We start from the raw sequence: 23,017 nt of genomic DNA, 5'->3' as shown, positions 1-23,017 counted from the left end.
GTCTGTTCATACCTGTATCACAAATCAAATACCCCTCACGATCAACGCTTGATTCTCAATTTCCACACCCCTTTTTCTAAGAGTGCGTTCTCTGTCAAGTACCTCCTCACCCTAACCTAGTGTAGTGATATTACAGCAATTCCACCTCTTCCCTCTTGAAAAGCCAACCTACTCCAAAAGCGAAGCCTGGTTGGTGTAAAGCACATCCACCACATTGCTCAACTTTTCAATCGTCGCCAACGCCGCATCATACGCCTCATCCCGATGCGTCTCGTCATAAATAATCAAGCACCCCGCCCCCTGATCCAGCACACCAATAATCACCTTGTCCAGAATCATCTGCGACAGCTTCCTCTCCACCTGCTCCTTGTCCAAGCTGACCATCTTGGCAATGTGGTCAATCTCAACCCGGCTGAACGGCTCGATGACCTTGATAAGGTTCTGCTCGAGCATGGCATCGTACAGCCTCCTCAGATGGTTCCGAACAAATCCATCGCTCGCCAGCTCCCACTTGTAGGTACCCAGGGCACGCTCGTACTCCTCCAATGAGCGGTTAGAGTGCGCGCGGGCGATGGCCTTCATAGCCTCGAGGGACTTGCCGGCGTATTTCTGGGCCTGCTTACTGGTCATGAGCTGATTGACGTCGTCGGCAAGGTTGAGCATGATCTTGCAAAGGAGCATGTACTGCAGCGCAGCCTGGGCGCGGGAGGCCTCGTCTTGGGAGTGGTAGCCGTCGAGGGCCTCGATGAAGTAGGAGAATGCCGTCTGAAAGTCCTTATCTTCAGCGTGGAGCATGCCGGACTGCATGTCGAGGTTGGCTTGGAGGAGAGGGGGGGTGTAGACTGAGGCGGCAGAGGTACGAGCGCTGGTGAGGGCGGCGCGGGCTTTGGAGATGTTGCCGAGGGCGTGGTACACTCTAGACTCGAGGAGTTGGACTTCGACGAGGACAAGCTTGTCGTCCATGCGCTTGAGCTCCTTGAGGAGGCCGTTGATGAGTGTAAGAGCATCATAGTACGCTTGCTTCTTCATGTACAGGGCAACAAGGCGGGTCTCGAGGTTTTGTCGAAGGAAGCTTCGTCTCTCGGAGGTGGCCCATTCTATGCAAGATTTTGTGACGGCGATCTGGGTTTCGAGGGAGTTGGGGATGGCATCGAAAAGGTCGAGGAGCTGGCGCACTGGTGGGGGTGAGGTCAGTTTCCGGTCAACAAGCAAGCCTCCTATGACCCAGCTACATACCCAACTTGGCTGTCTTTGCCTTGGCGAACGAAGACAGAACTGTCCGGCTTGTGGTTACGAGACTCACGAGCTCGTGTGTGTTCCTAGTTAGGGTCAGATGAGCAGTTCCCGCATGAAGGCTGCCAACGAGGGGCTCACTGTTGGTCGCGGTAGAGCTCTCCCAGGCTGATAAGGGCAGTCTCATATTCCCGAATAGCGGCCTCGGAGTTTATGGATGGCGGTTGGGAGATAATCTCCTTGTAAAGTTCGATAGCTTTCTGGGGGTTGACTGGGGCGAGCTTCTGAGCCTCGCGCACCCTCTCGGAGTCGCCTTGCGCCATTGTGACTGCGTGTTGCGTGGATGCTGTTTGTTGGAAGGGGGTGATTGTAAGTTGAGAGTCCCCGGTCGATCAAGATGGTACGGCAAGGTCGTCGCGGATATGGCTCGTGAAATGGATGCTGTTGGTATTGGTTATAGCGTTGGGAAGCAGTCGTGGTTGCAGCTCCAAATCCAACCTGGATGGATGCCCGCCGCCTCACCACCAGTCCACCCCTGCAAGGTCAACTAGGTAGCCGTGCTTGCGACGTAATGGAGCTAGCGGCATCCAGCCTTGGCAGGTCCACCTTACTGTGGCGCCAATCGGTTGCTGGGAGCTGGTGTGGCTGACCAATAGCGGGCGGTGAGCATTCTGCCTCCAGACCCCGCCAAAATTTCGAGATGCGCCTGGACTTTGGAGCAGGCGATTGAAAGAAGCATCTGCCTGTCCAACATCTGTTCCGAATTCACCGCTACATCCTTGTCCACGAGCAGACTATTTCGGGTGATAATATTAAACACACGCTCCACCACTTTGTGCGATCAACGATACATTACCAGTCCGCTACAGGGAACAAATCATGAAGGTACGGCGCAATGGCAGAATGTTTTCAGAGTTACTAGCAGCTTGGAATAGCTTCAACCTCTGGTTTTGTGGCTGCTAACATGGGCATAACAGATCAAAGCTCTCACTCGGCCGACTACGGTCCAACAGGCCCCTGGTTCCGATAACCAGCGCGCCCCCCGAAACTTAGCCCCCGAAATCCATCCGTTCGAGAGAGCCAGAGAATACCAGAGAGCCCTCAATGCTGTCAAGTTGGAACGCATGTTCGCCAAGCCCTTCTTGGGACAGTTAGGGAGCGGTCACGTACAGGGTATCTACAGCATGTGCAAGGACAAGAACTCTCTCAGCAGTGTTGCTTCAGGTTCCGGTGACGGCATCGTCAAGGTCTGGGATCTTACGTCGCGGGAGGAGGTTTGGAAGGCATCGGCCCACAACAATGTCGTCAAGGGATTGACCTTCACCAACGACAAGAAGCTTCTGTCTTGCGCGACCGACGGTATCAAGCTCTGGGACCCTTACACACCAGCCTCCGACAACACATCTCCTCTCGCATCATGGCAAGAAGGCGGCCCCTACACCTCTCTTTCGGCCCACCGGACAGGAAACGTCTTTGCTGCTTCTTCAGGTGCCGGCTGCATCCGTGTGTGGGATCTTGAGCAGAGCACAGCCGCCCAGACCATCCAGTGGCCCAACCACACAGATACCATTACCGATGTGTGCTTCAATCAAGTTGAAACATCCGTCATTGCGTCTGTCGGAACAGATCGGTCGGTTATCTTATTCGATCTGCGAACAAACATGCCGGTTGTCAAGACAGTGCTCAAGTTTGCGGCCAACCGTGTTGTTTTCAACCCCATGGAGGCCATGAACTTAGCTGTGGCCTCGGAAGACCATAATGTTTACGTATTCGATGCCAGAAACTTCAACAAGGCTCAAAACATCCACAAGGGGCATGTCGCGGCTGTAATGGATGTTGAGTTCTCGCCTACCGGTGAGGAGCTTGTTACTGGCTCTTACGACAGGACCATCAGAATCTTTAAGCGCGACCAAGGTTCATCCCGCGACATGTACCACACCAAGAGAATGCAGAGAGTCTTCAGGACCATGTGGACCATGGACTCCAAGTACCTCATCAGCGGCAGTGACGACGGCAACCTCCGTTTGTGGCGCGCAAACGCCTCAGAGAGAAGTGGAGTCAAGTCGACGAAGCAGCGACAAGCCCTCGAATACAACAAGGCTCTTACCGAAAGGTTTGGCCATATGCCCGAAATCCGCCGCATCAGCCGTCACAGACATGTGCCCAAGGTCATCAAGAAGGCGGGCGAGATCAAGCGCGAGGAGTTGGCGGCCATCAAGAGGAGAGAGGAGAACGAACGGAAACACTCGGCCAAGAAGTTTGAGAAGCGCAAGAGCGAGAGAGAGAAGGCTATCTTGGCCAAGGTGCAGTAAACAGTCTTGTGGCCTTCTGTTCCGGTTTGCAGCGATTTCTCGGTCTCTATTTTGCTTTACATTGGGCGGCGTTGGAGGGGTTTACTTTGGGGTGGGTGTGCGGACCTGATACCATCCACGTTTGGCGTTGGCATGTTTGAAAAGGACTAAGACGGGTTCGGCGTGTTATTTTGAGCTGATATCAGATATCACATATCGAGGAGGACGGCAGATAATAAGATGCTATCTTCTCACTTCTTGCACTTTTGTTCAGGTTCCTGCGGTTTATGCGGGTTGATGGATGACAGGCAGTTGAGATCTTTACGGCTTGTTCTCGCGATTATTCATGCCGTCTGTGCTAGGGCGCATAAAGACAACAATTCTTGTTTGGGAAACGGAACTTTCGATGCTTCCCTTTCTCAACTTTGGGAATCATTCGCTATTGCATGTGATATGATCGGAGCTGATCTGAAACGAATCATGACCCAACAAGCGAGAGAACAGCCTTGGTATGTCATTCCAGTTTGGTATTTTCTGACCTCCTTCTTCTTCAGTACGTCTCTCCACGTCGACTGCTACCCAGTTATGTGCAACGAGTACCCAGAGAACACTGTCCTGGCTATAGAGGCAAAGGGGTAAAAATCATCAGCATGAATTCCGCAAGACGATCGACGACCGGCACTTACAATGAACCCAGCGCAACAAGTTGCAAGGAGACTGCCAAAGCAATTCGTGCCAGGAGCACCTATCATGTGTCAGTCACATAGTTTTCAACCAACGTTCATCAATCAAACTGCACTCACGGGTAATACACCTCGCTCCGACCCTCTCGTTGGGATCAGCAGGATAGTAACCACAAGCACCTCCCCAGATTCCACTGTTGGTGGACCAAGGAGCCAAGTTCATACAGCAAAGAGCGATGGACTGGTCGCCACCGCAGTCGGGAGTGACACTGGGGGTCGGAGTCGGAGTGGCAGTACTGGAGGATGGGATCGCTGTTCGCCGCTGGAGTCAGTCTATGAGAACTCCAAGCCAAGAGGATATGACAGAGACTTACGAGTGCATGCCGCCGAGGCGCCCGTCACGGCCAACGACGACATCGCCAACAGTTCAATAACAGATCGAAAATGCATTGTTGTCTTTATCCCGGACAATTACTGACTTTTTCCATGAGACAGCAACGGTCCCCGAAGATGAAATATATATTCTCATTTACATCTCTTGAACCTGGCTTTCCATCTGACAACCTGCTGACCATCCCCAACCTCGAATACGAAGAACAACGCTGTGAGGTGGTATCGCCATTTCTAACCAGAACCCTGGCTCAGCAATCCTACTCGCTATAGCCCAAGGCGTGGCGTTTGATTATTGCCCGGTGTTTTCGTAATGGTAGGCTTAATGCACCCAGTCGGTGGTTGACTACCGGCTCCTTCAGCCTCGGAATTGGTCCGTCTTACACCGTTGGGCCTGGGCATACCACCATCACATCAGTGTCATCAGATTCTGGGTTGCAACTTTACTCCAACGTCCTTGGCGGTCGAAGGGACAATAACTAAAGGTCTTATAAATGATGAGGTGACCGAAGCTACTGGACCTCTGAAAGAAAGCTTACGGGTACATCTCGCCGATACACTTGTCACGGCCATCGACGACACCACAAGAAGGTCTCGTTCGCAATAGAAGTCTCCATTTATTTGTCCACGGCGTAACGGGTTATCATGAAGAAGTCCAAAAGACCACTTGACGTGTCCTGCAAACATTCGAGATAAGCCAGCCCAGGGGTGGTGATGATCTACGGCTCCGTGTGTCGATGATACTTCGTCCCCAACATAGGGTCAACAGCAAGTAACAAGGGGCCTTCGACTGTACCGCTCCCTCGGATATTTATGCAAAAAGAAAAAAGAAAAAAAATCTTGTTCGACGTACAGCCCGGTATAAGATGTCGCTAAAGGCTTCGAGGGCCGTCGGCACTCAGAATGCAACCCGGATTTGGGGGCCAGCGAGGTAACTGTAATTCCGATGAGACGGAGGGTGTTCCATCACTAGCGATGTGAGGGTTGCATGCGGCAGAAGAGCCTCACTTTAAAGACTCCCATTGTTTAGGAAGCTTGCATAAGGATGATGCTGACGATGCTTTGGTCGCCTTACACCAAGGTCTGACAGATCTTACTCACCACCAACAACTCCCACCAAACATCACCAGCAATCGAAACCACGAACTTTATGGTTTTGTGTTTACCCAGGAAGATCACTTGAAGGCATTGAAAATCAACAAGCTTATACTTATCATTCCTGGAATAAATTCCAAGTTCGGTTTTAGACATCCCGCCTATCGAAGATCTGAAACGCGAGACTAACGGGACCGCGAGCCAAGTCACCGACTCAACAACCGACCCGGCAGCGGTACTGTACCTTTTCCCTTTCTTTTGGTAGATCTGGCGGGTAACGGACCGCAGGGCGACGAACGAGCCCCTGACCGACCGAAGTAATTACCTTCCCCGGATTCCAAAAGCGAGCTGTCGAAGGATCAGTTTCCCGATCGGGAAAGTCGTTACTTACATGACATACATGCCTTAGCCTCCGCAACAAGGCACGCGGCATTGATCTCCCTCACCCCTGGTTTTGAACACGATCAGACCTTTTTGTCGATTTGGGGAGAGCTTGCGGTTGCAAGAGAGATTTCGTCAGCGCCCCTTGATCTGCTCGCCTCCAGATACATCGAATGGCCTCGATCCCTTGGGCCGCCGCAACGCCACGATTGAGCACTTTTGGCCGAGGCTTATGAGGCTTATAGAGTACCGTGATTGGTGGACCAAGTTTGTCGTCTCAAGAGTGATATTCTAGATGTCTTAAGCAGAACATGGAACAGGCTACTAAAATGTGTGGTTTCCCGTCTTTGGATGAAGCTCGTCTGATCCATTTCTGGACGACTTTGGCTTTTTCATATTAGTCTAGACCAGGTCCCATGAGTGTCTAAACATCTCATCGATCTCTCATGCTCGACGACCTTTTGATGTTTCTACCACCACCTCCCTGACCAGGCACTGTCCAAGACCGTTCTCGTTCCAACTTGAATCACAAACATCCTCTCAAGATGGCGGACTTTGAAGCAAACCAGCTCCCCCAACCAACAACCCCTTCCCCCAAGATCCCCAAAGAGCTCTCCTTCGAAAATGTAGTCAAGAACCAAACAGCCTCCGTAAGCCAACCCTTTCCCCCCTATCATCGCCACCACTAACATCCGATCCCAGCCCTGCTCCCTCCCCGACTTTACACTCTACCTAACCCACTCCTCCCACTCCCCCGAAATCCTCCACTTCTTCCTCTGGTACTGGGACTACGTCCAACGCTGGTCCCAACTCCTCCCTCGCCAAAAAGCCCTATCCCCAGCATGGGACCCAGAAAAAGCCACCGAAGGCCCAAGAGCAGCGAGGTTTATCACTTACAGCCACAAACGGGCCAGGAGCTTGAAGATGGAGAAGGTGCTCGCAGTTATGGACATCAATTCCCCTCATTCTGACGAGCAGCCCGAGAAGGAAGGTGATATGTCAAGAAGCCGTTCGAGTTCAGCTTCTTCTAGTGTTACAACAGCGAGCGCTGTGTCGGTTGTTGTTTCGGGGCAACCGAGGACGCCGTCGTCTTCTATAAGTGGGATTTTGAGCCCGACCGAGTCAATGAGAGGGTGTAGTTGGCAGCCATGTAACCTTCCAACCGCTGCCCTTTTTCTCCTGTGAAATTTGAACTGACAAGAGTAGTCACCATCCAGCCAAACCACCCCGAACTCTCCCGCATAACAAAGCTCTTCCTCTCCTCTCCCGAGACGTTGAAATGTCTATCACGGCACGACAGAGAGCAGTGCATACGTGCGGTGCAGCATACAACCCACCCTACCGCCCTACTTCCGGCATTCATGTCGGTCGAGTCGACATTAAGAAACCTGCTTCATCCAGCTTTTATCCGCCACTCAATTACCAACGCAAACACTGCTCGGCTTGTCTTCACGGGTGTAATCTGCGCCATCCTCGCGCTACTAGGGTTCATCGTCGAGATGGTGTTGATCCTCTCAAAGCAATCCCCCTACTTACGAGTCCTCGGATTGCTATTCTTCTGGCCCGGGCTTACCGGTTTATTCGCCTCTATCAAAGGGCTGGATGTATACCTCCACTTTCAACAAAAACGCCAACTTCGCCCTTGGGAGCAAACCTCCCTTCCACTCTTCCACTCGCCCTCGACCGATAAGAATGAGAAAAGGGGGCATGAGAGGATGGACACGACCAGCACCAGCATCAGTTCCACAGCCCCATTTACCCCGACAGGCGTCGACACAAGAGGCAGAGAGCAAAATACCACCTGGGAGGAACAATACCGACAACAGAGCTGGAAGAAAAAGACCTTCACCACCGCAGTCCCAGTAGAAAGCAAACCTCTGATCGTCCTGCAAGACCGAATCATCTTCCTGTCGATACTCTGGGCCGGCATCTCGTCATCTGGCCTGACAGTGGCGGTGTTGTTCATCCCGGCAAGAAATCTCTTCTAATTAGGTAGTTAGCTACCAATACACCAAAGACAAGCGTGACGGTGTAGTAACAACAGCCTCTCAACCATCGCTACCTCAAGCCTAGCCCGTTTGATCCCGTATGACAAAACCCACAAACCTCACACCACCATCATCCCATCTTTTCCTTGGACAACGTCTCTCCTCCATCACCCAATAACAACAACAACAACCCCTTACCATGCCACAACCCGTCCACCTCTAAAATTTACTGGGAACACCCTCCATTTTATTTGAATCTCACACACAAATCGAAAGTAGATTAAGTACTACAACGGGATCTCACGTACCCCCCTTCCTGCTGTGTATTCTCTAATATGTACAACATGTAACCTGTCCATCATCTTCATATCACCCACATCTCGACATTAACATTATGCTTGTTCCCGACGACGACCCACCATGATCACAAACCTTCCTCGTGTATCCCACATCAATTCAGTCATCTCGGAAACCCCATTACCTCATTAACCCCACATTATCTCATAAAAAATAAAATAAAACAATGAAAGAAAGAAAAGCCCATGCATGCAAGGATACACCCACATCTCATCATGCCTTCACACTAGAAGTGTTAAAAAAAAGAGGATATCACAAACCCTCAAACGCCTCCCTTTCTCCCTCTCCCGTCCGCCCAACCATTTTCCCCAGCCCAATGCCCGACGTAGTACCATGACAACCATATGCCCCATGCTTTGAGATACCTACCCAGTTTAAAGCAACCAACTTTTCTTGTAAGAACAGTGAAAGAAGAAGAAAGAAGTAAACACCACCCCCCTCTCTCTAAAACCACACCGTAAAAAACAACATCACTCCCACCAACCCCGCCACCATCCCCTTAAACACAACCTTGGTCGGCGCAGCGGGATTCTGCGTCTCACTGGCCGGATTGGCAGCTGTGCCCGTCCCCTCATCCCCTCCAGCAGTTGTAGGAGCAACAGTAGCACTAGGCACACTCTCATACGTCCCCGTAAACGTCTCACCCACCGCCGGCAACTTGACATTCCCCTTCACCAACCACCCCCCCTGCGTCGCCTCCGGGCAAGGCCTGACCGAGACATGCTTAGCATCATAACTGTCCTTCACCACCCCCGTCGGCTGCCCAACCTGCTCCCACTTCTCCTTCAAATTGTCAAAATCAGGCTGCACCGGCTTCGGCGTCCCACTCCTCACCACACCATTCACCACATCCTCCTCCTTGGTCGGATTCTCATACTGAATCAACCCATAACTATTCTCCTCCTGAATCCACTCATAAACAATCGCGCCTGACCAATCATTCCTCATCTTTGGCCCAAAAATGGCAAGCTGGTCGTCAAACAGCCTCGGGCCGGGAACGTTGCACCCCGTCTCACTAAAAAAGATGGGCACCGGGAAGTCCTTGGCCTGCTTCTGCAAGTTCTCGTAGCCAGAAGTCTCGTAGGTGGAAGGGTCGCACCACTCGTAGCTATTCAACGCGAAGAAGTCGACATTCTCGGACGAGTTTCCGCCGCATGTCAAATAGTCTTGGAGCATTGGGCGAAGCTCGGCAATGTCAGCCGCCGAGTACCCGATGGGGACCTCACGGTAGTTTTTGGCGTCACGGTGGGCTTTCATGTCGCGAACAGCCGCCTTGATGAAGGGGGCCGCCTGGGAGTGGGCTTCGGTGGAAATGATTTCGTTGCCGACGAAGAAGCCCAGGACGTTGTCGTACTTGATGAAGGCGTCCATGACCTCAGCGTAGCGGTCGTGCATCCGTCTGGTCCAGGCGGGTTTGGCCTACTCGGGTGTTAGTATTTCAAGTCTGATGAACTGAAAGGCAGAGGAGATTTCGTACAGGCTCAATGTACGTATCAAACGTATCCAAATCAATCAAAGCCGTAATCCCAGCATCATTGAAAGCCTTCATGCAGCCGTCGTGGTTCTTGTCCGCGTCAACATGATAGACCCTAATGGTGTTGGGACCCAACTCCTTCATGAGCTCAACATCGCGCTTGCACTGCTCAGTGTCAATCAGAGGGTCGTCTGTTGTGGTTTGATGTTAGCTGCCATATTCTTGTGCGAATTGTCCAAGTCGCGCAAATGCCAACATCTTACCTGGCGACAACTGATAAGCAATGCCTACAGCCAACCCCAAAAAATTAGCCAAAAAGTCCAATTTGATCAGCAGAATGTGGAAAAAAACATACCCTTGACAAAGAACTGCTTCCCATCCGGTGTAAAAAGCTTGTTCCCGACAGAAGAAATAGGGCCAATGGCTTCAACGGTTGTGGCAACGGCCAGCGCCCCAATCGCGGCAGGCCAAGAAAGCTTCATTTTTCAGTGCTTGTCAGGAGATCGCCAAGAGGTGGATAAGATTTTTGTTGCCAAGTTTCGCAATAATCAATGTCGACAAGATACTGGTCAAATTCCTGTTTTTGAGATATTTCTGCAGAGAGAATACTCGAAACAAAAAATAATTTATTTTTGGTGGTGGGTGTTTTGTGGTGTTGCTTGGGGTGATCTGATAACGGGTTTGAACCAGAGGTTCAAAGCTGCAAACGAACGGGAGAAGGCGCGACCGTTGCGAACACACCACACACCCGTGCAGACCACAGAACCGCAGTGCTGGGAGGGAGGGCAGGTGCGAGTGGTGGGTTGATCAAACGGTCAAAGTCGGATGGACCTTCAAGGGAAAGAACGAGTGTGCTCGTATTTTTTGTCGAGTTGGTGGCCGTTAATTCGTATTCCTGTTGTTGCTCCCTTCTTTCCTACCAAGTCACCCAATCCGGCGGAATCGATATCATAAGAGGAATAAAAAGCGAGTGGCCCCGTATCCGTCAAGAGCTGTTGTATGTTCACCGCCGGGTCTCCGTTTGCCTTCAGGTGCTCCCCGGAAGCGGTCCCGTCCTTATCCTCAGCTGAGAATTCCTGGCCTTATCGTCAAAACGAGTGACTGGAGAGTGTGGTGTGGTGGAAGAGATGAGAGAACACACACACAAAACATGGCGGGGAAAGGGTCAGAGATAATAAAACCAACACGACTGTAATGATGAGGACTACTGGGAGGTGTGACAGATGCAACATGGCCCATCAAACTGGGCTATCACAAACACCAACAACACGGGTTACCTGATTCTGTTTTCTTCCACAGACACACACATACAGACCTGCCATATCGCGATATCGCGTGTGGAGCTTTGGTTTTGTCGTCTGCCATGGTTCGGCTGCAGCAACCCCCCGGCGAGATCTCGATCCCCCTGTCAAACCAAACTCCAACGGGATTTGCAGGGATACGCTTACCTACCAAGAAAAATATATCGTGAGCTATCTCTAGCCAAGCTTCATCACCAATGTCTATCTATCGCTCTTCTCCCATCAATGCAAATAGTCCTCAATTCCTCCCCCCCCAAAGAAAAGTCCACGCAATCGCGGCTCGAAACCATCCCGACACCAATCAATCACACCCACCTCCCAACTCTTGTAACCAACCGCTTTTCAAACCTGAAGTTCGTGTTGCCATAGATGCACCATCCCCAAACAAGAATAGTCCTCCCCAGCCCCGCGCAGCCTGGCTGTACCCCCACGCAATAGCTCCAAGGTCTGCCAATTCCAGCTTGTGTCGTCAGAGTACTTCGTTCGGCAGGGAGTCGGAGACACCTGCCAAACTGTGCCCCCTCCACCACCCCTCCAAAAGATCCCGCCCGCATTTGCATGAGAGGGTCGGGTGGTGTAGAAACTCGGCGAGGTTCCCACTGGTCAGGACGGCCCAATATATTGTTGACAAACAAGGTTCAGCAACTTTATGGTCGTGATCCTTCCGACCATACACTCGCCTAACCACCAAGATTTCTAGTCCAATGCATCGTTCTGGAGAGGATAGCTAGCAACAAGACAACACATGGCCCCGGCCTGAGCGATAACGCAATCGGCTTTCTTCCCAGTTTTTTTGATCCTCCTCCAACAAAGCTTGATTGAAGAGGCGGGCGCTGCCGCCGAGCGGATGCGCGGGCCGTATCATCATCGCTCACCTCTCTCACCTTTCGGGGAAGCTAAGCTAGTTGCTCACCTACATCATAGGATGATGGTTCGGTTCGGTTCGGATATAGTGCATACGTCTTGATGATGGGACTTCCCGAGAGAGGTAGGGTAAACGTCATCCAAGACTGTAGAATATTGCCTCGCAAGTATCTAAGCTTGGGAGTTGGACTTGCATTCGCTGCGGGATGGGCTAAGTGGTCAAGAAGAATGCCGTGATATCCGATGGGTATCCCGTACCAAGGCCAGCTTTTTGAGCTTTATGCCGACTTACACGTCATGTTGAATCTCTACTCTAACCCAACAGCTCGACTGCAACCCGAATAACAGTTCCATCAGCCTACTGAAAATTGGAAAATTGAAGCAATCTACTCAACAAAAGATATCTCCAGACGACAATTTCATTCAAGTCCTCCTTCGTGATCCCAGATGTCCGGACATGTTGAATCTAACCAACCTCCAAACCCACACTCAATATCCAAATCAGCTCTCTACCTGTCTAGCGCTGCTCAGTAAAAACACAACTATCCATACAGCTAACCCCTCAAAAACCCGGCCAGCGCAAGGTATATTTGTTTAAAATATACCGCACGCTGGCAGGGTAATCAAACAATGAGGTTCATGGGTATCTCGCGCTTTATCCAAGCCAGCGCTATGAAACAGATATTTTGCGGCAATCGTCATCCAAGAGAGAAAAAACACGCAGAACAAAACAAGAAATAGGCAGTATCCAAGCAGAGAAACAAAAAAGAAACATCAAAAACACAGATGTAGAGACATTCCAGCTGATACCAACCCCCCCCCCCCCTTCGCTGCCCGAATCATCCCCTCACGCATCAACAACCACATCCTTTCCCAAGTTCTCCAACATCACCCTCCTCTTCTCCTGTTCCCTTACCTCCTTCTCCGCCTTCAACACCCCAACCGCAGCATCAGCCCCCCTAACCCTAGCCTCCTCCCCCTTCCTCGCACCCCCAACCCTAACCACCTCCTCCCCCGTCTCCGCCCAAACAACAGCACACTCCCACTGCCCTTCCTCGTTCTCCTCAACCCTATACTCCACCGCCCTTCCCGCCGCCAAAAGCCCCAACTCCTCCTTCGGATGCAAACAGTGCACCCCCTCCCTCACCAACCTCTCCATCACCCCCATGATCCCAATTCGTTCCATCAACCCCCTGCACTCTTCCAAATCCCCACTATCAACCCAGACAGCTCCCATCAAGCTCTCAAAAACATCGCCATAAAACTTTTGTGCTTGGAGTCTTGTAAGCGCGGGCCAGGGGTATTTTTCGCCGCGGTCAAGGGCGTGACGGATTTCGTCGCGGAGAAAAGAATGCCGGGATTGGGTAGCGAGGATGTGCTCGCCCATTTCGGGCGAGGTGTACCGCAGGAATGACCACAGCGGGAATTTGGCCGTGGTGCTGATGAGGTTGATCTCTGGGGGGTTAGTGCTTGAACTAGAAGTTCGTCGTGAGGGGGAGAGGTATGGGTTGGAAGTGGGATCAGGGAGGATGACTTCAGCGTTGTATCTTTCCTCTTCGATGGCCCACTCCATCACCAAAAACCCCAAAATGTCGGCGTTGACAAGAGCGGTGCGTAAAAGGTGGAGCTTGGAGTTTTCGAGGGGGAGACCGGTCAGTGGTTCGCGGAGGGAGAAGAGGGATTCGACAACGAGGTAGTCTAGTATCGCGTCGCCAAGAAATTCTAGCCTGTCGAGGGAGGCGCGGGTATCTTGCACGTTAAAAGAGGGATGGGTCATTGCCTCAATGAGGAGGGACTTTTTCTTGAAAGTATACCCGATCAGTTTCTCCAGAAGGTGCATGTTAGGAGGGAGGGGCTCGTCGTCGGGGGCTTCGTCGTAGAGGACCTGGCGGCCGTGGTCGATGCTCTGCCATTTGGCCTCGGGGAGAAACAGAGAAATACAAGCGAGGGCTTTATTGATACCGCCGCTGATGTGGGAGGCACCGATCAAGGCTTCTACCACATCGGCGAGGGTTTTGGTCGACATCTCCCGGGTTTTCGGTTCATCGGAAGAAGGGTTGTCGGTGCGCTCGAGGTAATCTTCCACAAACACGGGCCGCCACTTGTCTGTCGTGTAGGCAGTGTTGATGATATAGCGGGCGAGTCCGAAATCTATGGCAGCTTTGCAGAGACGGTAGTTGGAGACGATCTTGTCTTTAGTCGCCGAGAGGAAGCCTTCTGGGAAGTGGAGGTCTTGAACCGCGGTCAGCCACTGTTCTAGAAATCAAAGGGGCAAGTAAACTTACACTGTGCCGAGCAGTTGATAGTTGTGCAAAACTTGAGAATGGAATCTCCCAGAAACTCAATTCTTTCATAGTCGATTGACCTCCTCGCCCCCGATGCAGTGAGGGCCGTGACCACCAGATCCAGATCCGTGATCCCGGTCGTTTGCAGCGACCCATCCAGCAGGTCTCTGGCAACAAGATAGTCACCCACTGCAGCCGTAAGAGCGGGAAGCATCAGACCCACATGGGCAAATACAGTTGGGATCTTGTCGACTTTGACCTGGCTCGCAAGAATCACTCGCGGGTAAGGCTTCCCGCTGGGTAGCTGGTGAATGAAAGCATTGGGTAACTTCCGGAATTGACCTGCCCTCTTGGGGAACGCCTGCACAGACACATAAGGGACATCCTCTGGGGCCTCCTCGAACCCCTTAAACACGGACTTGATCATGTTCATGGGAGGCTTCTTTGGAAGCCACTCCCTAAAGAAATAGGGGTGGTTGGCGCTGTCAACATCCCGGATGAGGTAAGACTGAGAACAGTTGGCGAGAGAGTCGCGGTTGAATTCCAATGCGGCCATGCGGTCAATAGCAATCTCCTCCTCTGGCGAGAAAAGACGGATGGGATATTGTTTCTTCTCTATCGGAAACCGATGTCCGTAGGCCATCGTGAGCAAACCATAAGTGTGATCTCGATTGTCCTTGTCATACTTTCTCTCATGAGCAGCCCCCATGGATATAGACCAAGATATTTTGCGCTCCGAATGAATGACTTGATCTCTTATCAAAGGAACGGGGATTGGAAGCGAAAGGTCCAGCTGTGCCCAATGTGTGCCGTCCTCGCTGGATATTGTCACACGCCGACTGTACAGCTTAGTGCTGCTCTCCCAAGCCTTTGATACCTCCAGCCAGGGATTATATTGCACCTCAACAGTGGTGATCCCCTCCGGTTTTCCAACTTCCACCAAGCCAGGCGTTGTTCTGGCAGGCAGCATGTTCTTGTCGATCAAACCCGCCTCGTAGAGCTTCTTGTAAGCCTGGAAAGCGGCGTCTTTGCAAGCAAAAGCCTCCGAGGGCCAGGTCCGCAGGCTTTCTGCACGACGCAAACTCGGGGACAGTGAGACGGGCAAGTTCACAGTGGCGGCCCGAAGGCCGGGTTTGCGAGCGTCGATAGGGTTTCCCTCCAGATCGTGGATAATGTAAAACGGCGCCCAGTTGACAAACTTCCTGGTGGACAAGGTTGAGCAGAAATGATCGAGATGTTGCTTTGCGTCGTGGATAGTCATCTGTGCCCCTGTTGTTGGGTCTGTCATCTTGGGATAATCATCCGCCTCGGATTGTTCCATCTGCTCAAGCCCTGCTATTTCCCGTAATTCGTCTTCGTATTTGCGCTTCATCTCCTGCTCGAGCTCCTTCCACTCCTCCAGAGACTGGTCCTGATCATCTTTGAAAAGAACCCAGAGTTCCGACTCGTTCATACGAGCCCTCCCTCGTCTCTGGATGAACGACTTGAGGTTGCTGGGCTTGTCAAAGCAGATGACCAAGTTGCACACGGGTACATCGATGCCTTCCTCCAGAACGCTTGTAGCCACCAGCAAGTTGACCTTGCCCTTTCTGAACCGGTGCAGAGACTCAATGTCCTCTTTCGTGGTGAGATCGAGAAAACTGTGCTTGCCCCCAGGAAGTTTTGATGTGCCAACCATAGACTCCACGGAGTAGCGAGACTCGAGAACGGGATGTACCGAGAGAACATGCGAAAGGACCGAAGCGGTTGCCCTCTCCGTGACGAAAACGATTCCCATGGGGTTGCCTTTATGGGAGGCGAGAATTTGTAGCAAGGCTTGAACTTTGCGGGAGAGGTTATCTGGAAGGCTCGGCGGTGCTTCAGGTTTAATACCCTGAAGTGTAGCCGACAGATAGGCCTTTTCCTCATCCCAAAGGTTGTGAACCGATGGGGCGGGTGGACTGCCAACTTTGAGAAACTCAGTGACAACTCTGTTGATGTAATATTCCGCCGCCCACGGTCCTAGGTTCATCCTCATCTCTCTTGCTCTTGCAAACAGCGCCTTCATCTGCTTCTGTGACTGAGTATCGCGAGACATGATGGCGCGTTTCAGAGCCTCGCGACTACGCTCCGTGTTCTCCTCACGGAGTCGTATGATGTGAGGATCGGCCGTAATATCCATCTGTCGTAAGGTGTCGATGAGCCTGGTCATGTTTGAAGACGATGGGGTGGCAATTTGAGGTTCAGGAAGGTCTCCGTATATGAATGCTTTCATCTCTGGACGGTTCACCTGAGCCATAAGCTCGTCGCGGTGCCTACAGGGCGTCCTGCAGATTGCATCAAGGGTCTGCTCGAGTGTTTCTATACCAGCGAGATTGGACCTCATCAAAGGGCTAGCCGTGAGACCCAGAATGTGAGGGACGGGTTTCCCCTCCTGCTTCAGCTTGGCGTATGACTCTCTCATGAGTCTAGCCACAGGATTCATGCCGACACAGTTATGGGCTGCACCTTATCAGTCTTGAACCATGATTAACGAAATGGACAAGGAAAACTCACCTTCATCGATGACGAGAAGACTAATAGATTCCAAGGGCACAAAAGCGTGTGCTACGGCAGCATCAAACAAGATCTGGTACGTAGACACAACGATCCGGACATTGGTGAGAACCGCCTGCCAAACACCGGTCTTGTACTTCCAGGCCTGAACATTGTCCGCGCCGCAGATGAACCTTGACTGAACTCCTGGTATCTGTTTTTCGATGACCTCAAACTGTTGGGCGGCAAGCTGAACGGTAGGAGCAAGGAACCAGATAAGCTAAATATCTCGTCAGTTTTATTCGACCACATTATCGGCTTCGTGAACAACCTACCTTGGGGCTCCTTCCGAGCTCTTCCTGAATTCGAAGTATCGCCCTACGTAAAAAGTCAGCAATTTCCGCAAACTGAATCACGAAGCTCAACTCACACTTGAGTTTTTCCGCTTCCTGTGTCCATCTGTAGGTATATCCGCGTCAGTTTCACCCATAACCATCACATTCTGAGGTATCTTACTGCAACGATGATGTTCCGCTGTAGACTCTCCTGAAACATTTCGACTTGGTATGCTCTCGCGGTCATGATCACCTCAGGAGAGGTTTTGACTTTAGGGGGCGTCTCAGTTCCACTTGTGTCTTCAGTGTCCGAGGACACTTGGTAGACATTCTCTGCCAATGCCTCCGTCTGCATGGCCTCTTCCACCCCCTGAAGTCCATCTTCATCAGAGGAGGATGCCTTGGGCTCATCTGCCATCGTGTTCCTAGTATCCTTTGACTCCATAGCCGGCGTTGAGCGTAAACAGAGAAAGGATTTGTGGCGTGAATGGTCTTCCGAGCAAAGTGGCGGAAGTAAAAAACTCTGATAGCCTTTTAAAGCAAAGAAGAAATTTCTATGGCCTTTTCGTCCCCATCTTCCAAAGCAGCGGCGGAACAGGTTGGGACGAAGCAAACTGGAGTGTGGGTAAGCCACCGCAGGCCTCACTAAGGTCAAAGGGTGGTAGTACTGATGTGTGGAGGCCCACAGAGCAATGCACTGGTGAGAACATACCGCTTGGATCTTGCCCATTCATATATCTCGAGTGAATGATGACCGGCCAGTTGTGACCTCGCCGAGCATGGTCAGTTGGCTGGACAGGGCAGATGGAGCAGTGATGTCGAGACCAGAGTGTCGTCAGAACAGGAGGTCCATCCCGCGTCGGGAAATCAAATTGGGATCCTTTTATATATATACTTGAAATCATGCAAAAACGAGTGTCGACGAGGCCTACTGCCGGCAATGCTGGAGTGAGGCTGCAGCTGCTTGGCAAGCCGTCTGCATGAGGTGGGGATCACGAGGTTTAGTGGATGCGCGCCTTCCTCATTGGTCTGCTTACACTAACTGGATGGGCAGGTACAAGTAAGTTACCTTGCACAAGGCAAGCATTCCAGGTTGTTTCTTGCCGTTGAATGGTTTTTTATACAGGCCAGCAGTTATCATACATAAAAGTGCCAAACATCATAATTACCATGTCACTCTATGCAGCAGGCCTCAACGCCTGGAGCCAATTAGACTTTGACACCACCAAAAAAGACCAACAACCAGACGACATCTTCACTTTCACTTGCCTTCTCGAGGACAAGGAAATAGACTATATCCGTCCATTTCCATCATATACCCTAGGTAAGCCTCCCCAATCCAGCCCCTTGAACACCCACACCTAACTAACCACTCCAGTCTACACAACCACCACCCCCTTCTCACCAACCTACACAGCCGGCCTGGTCCCAAAACTCCACCAACAACTCTCAACCTCGCACCCAGACCACTACCACCACTTCGTCGAAGCCTCCAACGACATAGTAGTAGGTCCGTACTATCCCCTTCCCCTTCCCCTCCACTCCAGTTCTAACAAACACCAGTACCCAACCACCCAACAAACCCCCACCCCCTCCAATACCCCTCCCTCACCACCCTCCTCTCCCCCTCCTCCCAACCCATCTCCTACCCCACCCTTCAACTTTCCCAAATAACCCCCTACGCAACCGGTTTTCTCGCCCTTTCTCCCCCCCCAGAATCCCACGTCCTCTCCTGGGGCGACCCCCGCTACCCCCCCCTCCTCTCCCGCCCTTGTTCCCCCTCCCAACCCCCCCATCACCCCCATCCCATCCCCGACCTCTCCTCCCTCCCCACAGGCCCAGTAACGAAACTCTCCTCCTCTCCCTCAGGCTGCTTGGTAGCAGCCCTAACAGCCGGCCACGACCTCTACCTCTGGGGCCACCCAAGCCGCTGCTCAACCTGGTACCCTGACATCCCCGACTCTCCCGAACCCGTCGTAATAGGCGACGACAGCGAAAAGGATATCAAAGACGTAGCAGTCGGCCAGTCACACGTCCTAGTCCTAACCACCGACGACGAAATCTGGGGACGGGGAGACAACTCCTCTGGTCAACTCGGTTTAGGCAGAGAAACAAAACTAGTCACAGAATGGACAAGACTAAAAGGGGAGTTTGATCACGACAAAAAGAAAATAAAGGGGGTTTGGGCAGGAGAAAGAAACTCATTTGTTGTTGTCCAGCCTTGACATCACCAATGTTAATAGTGAAAGTGAATCACATGACAGCTGGTCTATGGCTTGTATTGTTCCTTCTTTTCTTCCTTGTCCTGTCTAGTGTACAAACATGCCCCGCAGAGAATCACCTTGAGAAGAACGCGCTCCCATATCATTCATCGTCGTCAAGAGAGAAAAAACAACACACAAAACTATTCCCCCAAATCATAGATTCGTGAGATAATCCTCAATCTCCTGGGGGGTGAGCTTCCGGAAGCGGGGTCCCACCGCCCCTTCGACGCCCTCGACGCCGAGGAGGTGGTCTGCTGGGGGTCCGACGATACCTATTGTCGCAAATGTCAGTAAATACTCTTGATGCAGCAAAACAACAGCAACAAAACCCACCAATCTCAATAGTTTCCCCATTCATCTCCCCCTCAATCGTCTCCTTCAACGTCAAAAGCGCAATATGCACCGCATCCTCCAGCTCCAACCCCTCCGTGTACCTCTTCTCCAAAAATGTCTTCGCCGTCGTCGCACTCTTCCCAATCGCCGTCGCCTTCCAGGGAAAGTAACTCCCCGAGGGATCGACCTGATACAACATCGGCCCGCCCTTCAAGATACCACCCGTCTTCCCGCTCAGCTTCTTGCCCTCCTCGCCCTCCTTCGCCTCAATCTCCTCCTCTGGGAGGATACCCTCATCCCAACCGGCAATGAGGAGAGAGACACCGTAGGGACGGACACCACCAGATTGTGTGGCTTCTTGCATGACGCGGGCGACGTCTTGGACTAAAATGCGGGTGGGGGGGTATTCATTGTAGATGCGCTTGTAGCCCGTGTGGGAGACTTTGCGGGCGCGGTCGACGAGGACTCGGTAGTCGGGGCCCATGCCCGAGTAGACCATGCCAATGTTGGGGGTGATGAGGCTGATTTTGGAGAGGGACGAGGGGTCGGCGAGGGGGGAGGAGGATTTCTTTTCTGTAGCGAGGACGATGCCGTTCGTGGCTGTAAAGAAGTAGCATATGTCAGTTATAGGTTTCAATATGGTGAACGATGTGACGGAGGATGGTGGGATGTTTGTCGACGGTGGGCGTTGGTAATGGCGGGGAGGGGCAGGAGCTCACCCTTGATGCCTAGGGCTGTTACACCTTGGTTGACGGCGTTGAGGGCATATTCTAGGATGTGTTAGAAATGGCTGTTCGTCTTTGTAGACTATGACCTTCTTGTCGCAAGACAGGATCCAGTGGGTGACGAACCGATCTGTACCAGCTTGCCGCTATTGCAATGTCAGCGATGTCCCATGTTCAGAGCTTCTGGCAGCCAAGCAACCCAACTTACCTGGGAGAGAATGTTGTAAGAGAGAAGGAGTATCTGTCCGCCATGGTGCCGGCTTGGAGAGACTATGGAATGGGTTGGGTAGGAGAGGCTGGTGCGTGGTCGTTGCGAGGGAGATCGTCTTCGAATGTGGTTCCCAAGTTGGCGTTGCAAGGCTGCTGATGTCGGTCGTCCAAAGCTCCCCCAGGCACGGTGAAGTTGCGCGTTCGACAGGCCCAGCACCGACAGCCTGCCGCAGCAAGAGAGAGAGCTTGGGCCACTTCCTCCTCATTGGCTGAAGGTGGGGCAAGCAGAAGCCTGGGACCTGGTGGTGTCCACAGAGGAGCTAAGCTGATTAGGGAAGTGGTGGGTTGAAACATAAAAAAGTTTCCCGCCGATGGTGAAGAACTTTCCCTTTGTTTCTTTTCTCTGCAGTTCGCAGAGAGCCTCGGAAATCGCCTCGTGGCCAATGGGCAAAAGGTAAGAACAAACTGTCTTTGAGACCGCTTGGACCCGACGAGAGATGTGAGAGTTCCTCCATCATGAGCTTCTTTTTGGGGTGGAATTGCCCATGCCACCGGCAGTTGGCGCAGTTTTGAGACCACCTGGCTGCTTTTACGATTACAGTTCCGAGCACTTCCCCAAGCTTCCTCTCAGCTTCCCTTCCATACGCCTATTTAAACATTTCCCCGCCATGTTCTTTTTTGATGACCGCATGACCACATTTTGATTACAGGACTACTTGGACGACACAGACAACATGGCTGCTGAATCTTTGGGACAGCAATGGTCATGGCCCGATGAAGTACGTGCTTCATCTCCTGAGCATCCGCACCAAGATAGCAATTGGACGACAACACCTCGGGCACCCGCCACGGATGCACCTACCGGCACGGCGCCAGAACCGACACCAGCAGAACCATCACAGCCGCGTTACAAACCACGTACTTGCCGGATATGTTTGGAAGTCGTGCAACCATCTACCGAGCTCGACGATACCGTCGCCGGGCGGGTCTTTGCGTCAAAAGCTCGTGTACGATATGTTTCCGAGGATCCCGAGCTGGGTCGGCTCATGAGCCCATGCAACTGCAAAGGCTCTCAGAAATATGTTCACGAGGGTTGCCTCCAGGCCTGGAGAAATGCTGCGCCAATGTCGGAGAGGAATTACTGGCGATGTCCCACTTGCAAGTTCGAGTATCGTATGGAGCGCTTGAGATGGAGCCGATGGCTGTCAAGCAAGGCGCTACGGGCAGCCATCACAATCTTGGTGATGATGATTACAGTCTTCATACTTGGATTCATTGCCGACCCCATCATCAGATATGGCGCCGACCCTCTGGGTACCATCGCCGGAACTTTATTAGGGGAGTTTGACGAAGAGTTCGACATACCAGTGCAGCCACTCGTCGAGGAATTGGAGTCAGACAATTGGTATATGCACTTTGTCAAGGGTTTTTTGTCCCTTGGCCTATTGGGTTTTATCAAGTCAATGTTGGCCATCTCGCCTTTTCAGATTTTCAATATCCGAGTTGGCGGTGGTCGTCGCAGACGAAGAGGTGGGACAGAGGGCATCAGTTGGTTTGTTGTGGTTGTTGGGGTTGTTACATTCTTGGCAGTAAGTGACATCTTCCTCTCTCCTCTCACCGAGTTGACAATACTGACCGATCATCATCAGGCAACCTGGCATGCCGTCAGTCATTTCAGCGCAAAGTTTCTTGAGAAGCTCAGCGACCGTGTTGTGGATGTCCAAGGAACGGAGCCCGAAGATGACGAAGATGACGAAGACGGTGAGACCGATGAGTCAAGAAAGGATAGGTGATTGTGGCCAACAGTGATTGTTCGAGTTCTAGAAGCTCCCAGTTCTCTTCAGTCCCCATAGAGACCCCCCTACCTGTACGAAGTACTGCACACTCTTAAGTTTCCACAGCTGCTCTTCCATGCTGTAGCTTACTAGTCTGTGTGCAGAGATCAAGCGTGGCAATAGCTGGCCGAATTTGGGCGTCTTGTCCTGTTCATGTTTGGCTTTGCGATGCGGCAGTCCTGTTGGTCATCTTGAGGGCCTCTTTGGGCGTTACTCATTGTGCTGCTTCCTCCTCAGCTTCATGCTGACGTACGAAGTGGGTTGAAGTTGCCAGCAGGATTGGTACAGTTATGTCCATCTCTTGTATATAGGGTGATTTTATGAACATATAATCGTACTTGTGGTTCAATTGGGTATGATGCCTGTCTGGTGATGGTGACATGGGGAAGCTGATAAGAGATAAGCTGCCGGGCTGCTAGCGTCATTGCCGGGCCCCTGAATTCTATAAATGTGGGACCG

The 23,017-nt window shown here is 52.0% G+C and overlaps 9 protein-coding genes across 9 annotated transcripts; 4 read left to right on the top strand and 5 right to left on the bottom strand.

Moving 5' to 3' along the window:
• Positions 1–34: 34 nt before the first annotated feature.
• RPN6 (26S proteasome regulatory subunit rpn6) lies at positions 35–1,764 on the bottom strand. The gene is made up of 3 exons (XM_062877947.1): positions 1,375–1,764; positions 1,237–1,319; positions 35–1,175 (listed from the first exon to the last, which is right to left on the bottom strand). The coding sequence occupies exons 1-3, from the start codon at positions 1,554–1,556 to the stop codon at positions 169–171; spliced, it is 1,272 nt and encodes a 423-aa protein (XP_062733767.1). The 5' UTR covers positions 1,557–1,764; the 3' UTR covers positions 35–168.
• A 180-nt stretch (positions 1,765–1,944) lies between these two features.
• Positions 1,945–3,920, top strand: sof1. The gene is made up of 2 exons (XM_062877946.1): positions 1,945–2,118; positions 2,208–3,920. Exons 1-2 carry the CDS (start codon positions 2,113–2,115, stop codon positions 3,543–3,545), a joined length of 1,344 nt encoding a protein of 447 aa, XP_062733766.1. The 5' UTR covers positions 1,945–2,112; the 3' UTR covers positions 3,546–3,920.
• Positions 3,858–4,984, bottom strand: QC761_308000 (uncharacterized protein). Its single transcript, XM_062877945.1, has 4 exons — positions 4,582–4,984; positions 4,328–4,519; positions 4,211–4,269; positions 3,858–4,143 (listed from the first exon to the last, which is right to left on the bottom strand). The coding sequence occupies exons 1-4, from the start codon at positions 4,655–4,657 to the stop codon at positions 4,108–4,110; spliced, it is 363 nt and encodes a 120-aa protein (XP_062733765.1). The 5' UTR covers positions 4,658–4,984; the 3' UTR covers positions 3,858–4,107.
• Positions 4,985–6,211: 1,227 nt separating this feature from the next.
• QC761_307990 (uncharacterized protein) lies at positions 6,212–8,372 on the top strand. Its single transcript, XM_062877944.1, has 3 exons — positions 6,212–6,723; positions 6,776–7,223; positions 7,280–8,372. Exons 1-3 carry the CDS (start codon positions 6,619–6,621, stop codon positions 8,059–8,061), a joined length of 1,335 nt encoding a protein of 444 aa, XP_062733764.1. The 5' UTR covers positions 6,212–6,618; the 3' UTR covers positions 8,062–8,372.
• QC761_307980 (uncharacterized protein) lies at positions 8,370–11,418 on the bottom strand. The gene is made up of 4 exons (XM_062877943.1): positions 10,248–11,418; positions 10,156–10,179; positions 9,896–10,083; positions 8,370–9,837 (listed from the first exon to the last, which is right to left on the bottom strand). The coding sequence occupies exons 1-4, from the start codon at positions 10,372–10,374 to the stop codon at positions 8,863–8,865; spliced, it is 1,314 nt and encodes a 437-aa protein (XP_062733763.1). The 5' UTR covers positions 10,375–11,418; the 3' UTR covers positions 8,370–8,862.
• A 1,486-nt stretch (positions 11,419–12,904) lies between these two features.
• Positions 12,905–18,107, bottom strand: DCL2 (Dicer-like protein 2; the record flags this gene model as incomplete). Its single annotated transcript, XM_062877942.1, is given in 6 exon segments — positions 12,905–14,289; positions 14,343–16,823; positions 16,878–17,136; positions 17,192–17,305; positions 17,373–17,888; positions 17,904–18,107. The coding sequence occupies 6 exon segments, from the start codon at positions 17,919–17,921 to the stop codon at positions 12,905–12,907; spliced, it is 4,773 nt and encodes a 1,590-aa protein (XP_062733762.1). The 5' UTR covers positions 17,922–18,107.
• Positions 18,108–18,277: 170 nt separating this feature from the next.
• On the top strand, positions 18,278–19,432 carry QC761_307960 (uncharacterized protein). The gene is made up of 3 exons (XM_062877941.1): positions 18,278–18,515; positions 18,570–18,701; positions 18,755–19,432. Exons 1-3 carry the CDS (start codon positions 18,302–18,304, stop codon positions 19,414–19,416), a joined length of 1,008 nt encoding a protein of 335 aa, XP_062733761.1. The 5' UTR covers positions 18,278–18,301; the 3' UTR covers positions 19,417–19,432.
• A 23-nt stretch (positions 19,433–19,455) lies between these two features.
• Positions 19,456–21,233, bottom strand: PRE8 (Proteasome subunit alpha type-2). Its single transcript, XM_062877940.1, has 5 exons — positions 20,722–21,233; positions 20,640–20,659; positions 20,508–20,558; positions 19,789–20,388; positions 19,456–19,727 (listed from the first exon to the last, which is right to left on the bottom strand). The coding sequence occupies exons 1-5, from the start codon at positions 20,763–20,765 to the stop codon at positions 19,609–19,611; spliced, it is 834 nt and encodes a 277-aa protein (XP_062733760.1). The 5' UTR covers positions 20,766–21,233; the 3' UTR covers positions 19,456–19,608.
• On the top strand, positions 21,065–22,971 carry QC761_307940 (uncharacterized protein). The gene is made up of 2 exons (XM_062877939.1): positions 21,065–22,312; positions 22,373–22,971. The coding sequence occupies exons 1-2, from the start codon at positions 21,458–21,460 to the stop codon at positions 22,514–22,516; spliced, it is 999 nt and encodes a 332-aa protein (XP_062733759.1). The 5' UTR covers positions 21,065–21,457; the 3' UTR covers positions 22,517–22,971.
• Positions 22,972–23,017: the final 46 nt, after the last annotated feature.

Source organism: Podospora bellae-mahoneyi, chromosome 3 (assembly GCF_035222275.1).
Source record: "Podospora bellae-mahoneyi strain CBS 112042 chromosome 3, whole genome shotgun sequence".
NCBI lineage: Eukaryota > Fungi > Ascomycota > Sordariomycetes > Sordariales > Podosporaceae > Podospora > Podospora bellae-mahoneyi.
The sequence above is the reverse complement of the archived record's forward strand: the minus strand, read 5'-3'. Positions and strand labels throughout refer to the sequence as shown.

What these genes read in the sequence shown, in the direction of transcription:
- QC761_307990 (XM_062877944.1), top strand. Translation starts at nt 6,619, where the DNA reads ATGGCGGACTTTGAAGCAAACCAGCTCCCCCAACCAACAACCCCTTCC. An exon ending in TCAAGAACCAAACAGCCTCC is followed by an intron (nt 6,724 to 6,775) that starts GTAAGCCAACCC and finishes ATCCGATCCCAG; the next exon opens with CCCTGCTCCCTCCCCGACTT. An exon ending in AGGGTGTAGTTGGCAGCCAT is followed by an intron (nt 7,224 to 7,279) that starts GTAACCTTCCAA and finishes TGACAAGAGTAG; the next exon opens with TCACCATCCAGCCAAACCAC.
- QC761_308000 (XM_062877945.1), bottom strand. Translation starts at nt 4,657, where the DNA reads ATGCATTTTCGATCTGTTATTGAACTGTTGGCGATGTCGTCGTTGGCC. An exon ending in CGCCTCGGCGGCATGCACTC is followed by an intron (nt 4,520 to 4,581) that starts GTAAGTCTCTGT and finishes AGCGGCGAACAG; the next exon opens with CGATCCCATCCTCCAGTACT. An exon ending in CGGAGCGAGGTGTATTACCC is followed by an intron (nt 4,270 to 4,327) that starts GTGAGTGCAGTT and finishes GACACATGATAG; the next exon opens with GTGCTCCTGGCACGAATTGC.
- QC761_307960 (XM_062877941.1), top strand. Translation starts at nt 18,302, where the DNA reads ATGGTTTTTTATACAGGCCAGCAGTTATCATACATAAAAGTGCCAAAC. An exon ending in ATTTCCATCATATACCCTAG is followed by an intron (nt 18,516 to 18,569) that starts GTAAGCCTCCCC and finishes TAACCACTCCAG; the next exon opens with TCTACACAACCACCACCCCC. An exon ending in CTCCAACGACATAGTAGTAG is followed by an intron (nt 18,702 to 18,754) that starts GTCCGTACTATC and finishes AACAAACACCAG; the next exon opens with TACCCAACCACCCAACAAAC.
- QC761_307940 (XM_062877939.1), top strand. Translation starts at nt 21,458, where the DNA reads ATGGCTGCTGAATCTTTGGGACAGCAATGGTCATGGCCCGATGAAGTA. An exon ending in GGGTTGTTACATTCTTGGCA is followed by an intron (nt 22,313 to 22,372) that starts GTAAGTGACATC and finishes GATCATCATCAG; the next exon opens with GCAACCTGGCATGCCGTCAG.
- PRE8 (XM_062877940.1), bottom strand. Translation starts at nt 20,765, where the DNA reads ATGGCGGACAGATACTCCTTCTCTCTTACAACATTCTCTCCCAG. An exon ending in CTTACAACATTCTCTCCCAG is followed by an intron (nt 20,660 to 20,721) that starts GTAAGTTGGGTT and finishes ACATTGCAATAG; the next exon opens with CGGCAAGCTGGTACAGATCG. An exon ending in TGGGGAAACTATTGAGATTG is followed by an intron (nt 19,728 to 19,788) that starts GTGGGTTTTGTT and finishes TTGCGACAATAG; the next exon opens with GTATCGTCGGACCCCCAGCA.
- RPN6 (XM_062877947.1), bottom strand. Translation starts at nt 1,556, where the DNA reads ATGGCGCAAGGCGACTCCGAGAGGGTGCGCGAGGCTCAGAAGCTCGCC. An exon ending in GAGCTCTACCGCGACCAACA is followed by an intron (nt 1,320 to 1,374) that starts GTGAGCCCCTCG and finishes GACCCTAACTAG; the next exon opens with GAACACACACGAGCTCGTGA. An exon ending in GGCAAAGACAGCCAAGTTGG is followed by an intron (nt 1,176 to 1,236) that starts GTATGTAGCTGG and finishes CACCCCCACCAG; the next exon opens with TGCGCCAGCTCCTCGACCTT.
- QC761_307980 (XM_062877943.1), bottom strand. Translation starts at nt 10,374, where the DNA reads ATGAAGCTTTCTTGGCCTGCCGCGATTGGGGCGCTGGCCGTTGCCACA. An exon ending in TGCTTATCAGTTGTCGCCAG is followed by an intron (nt 10,084 to 10,155) that starts GTAAGATGTTGG and finishes AAACCACAACAG; the next exon opens with ACGACCCTCTGATTGACACT. An exon ending in TTGATACGTACATTGAGCCT is followed by an intron (nt 9,838 to 9,895) that starts GTACGAAATCTC and finishes ACACCCGAGTAG; the next exon opens with GCCAAACCCGCCTGGACCAG.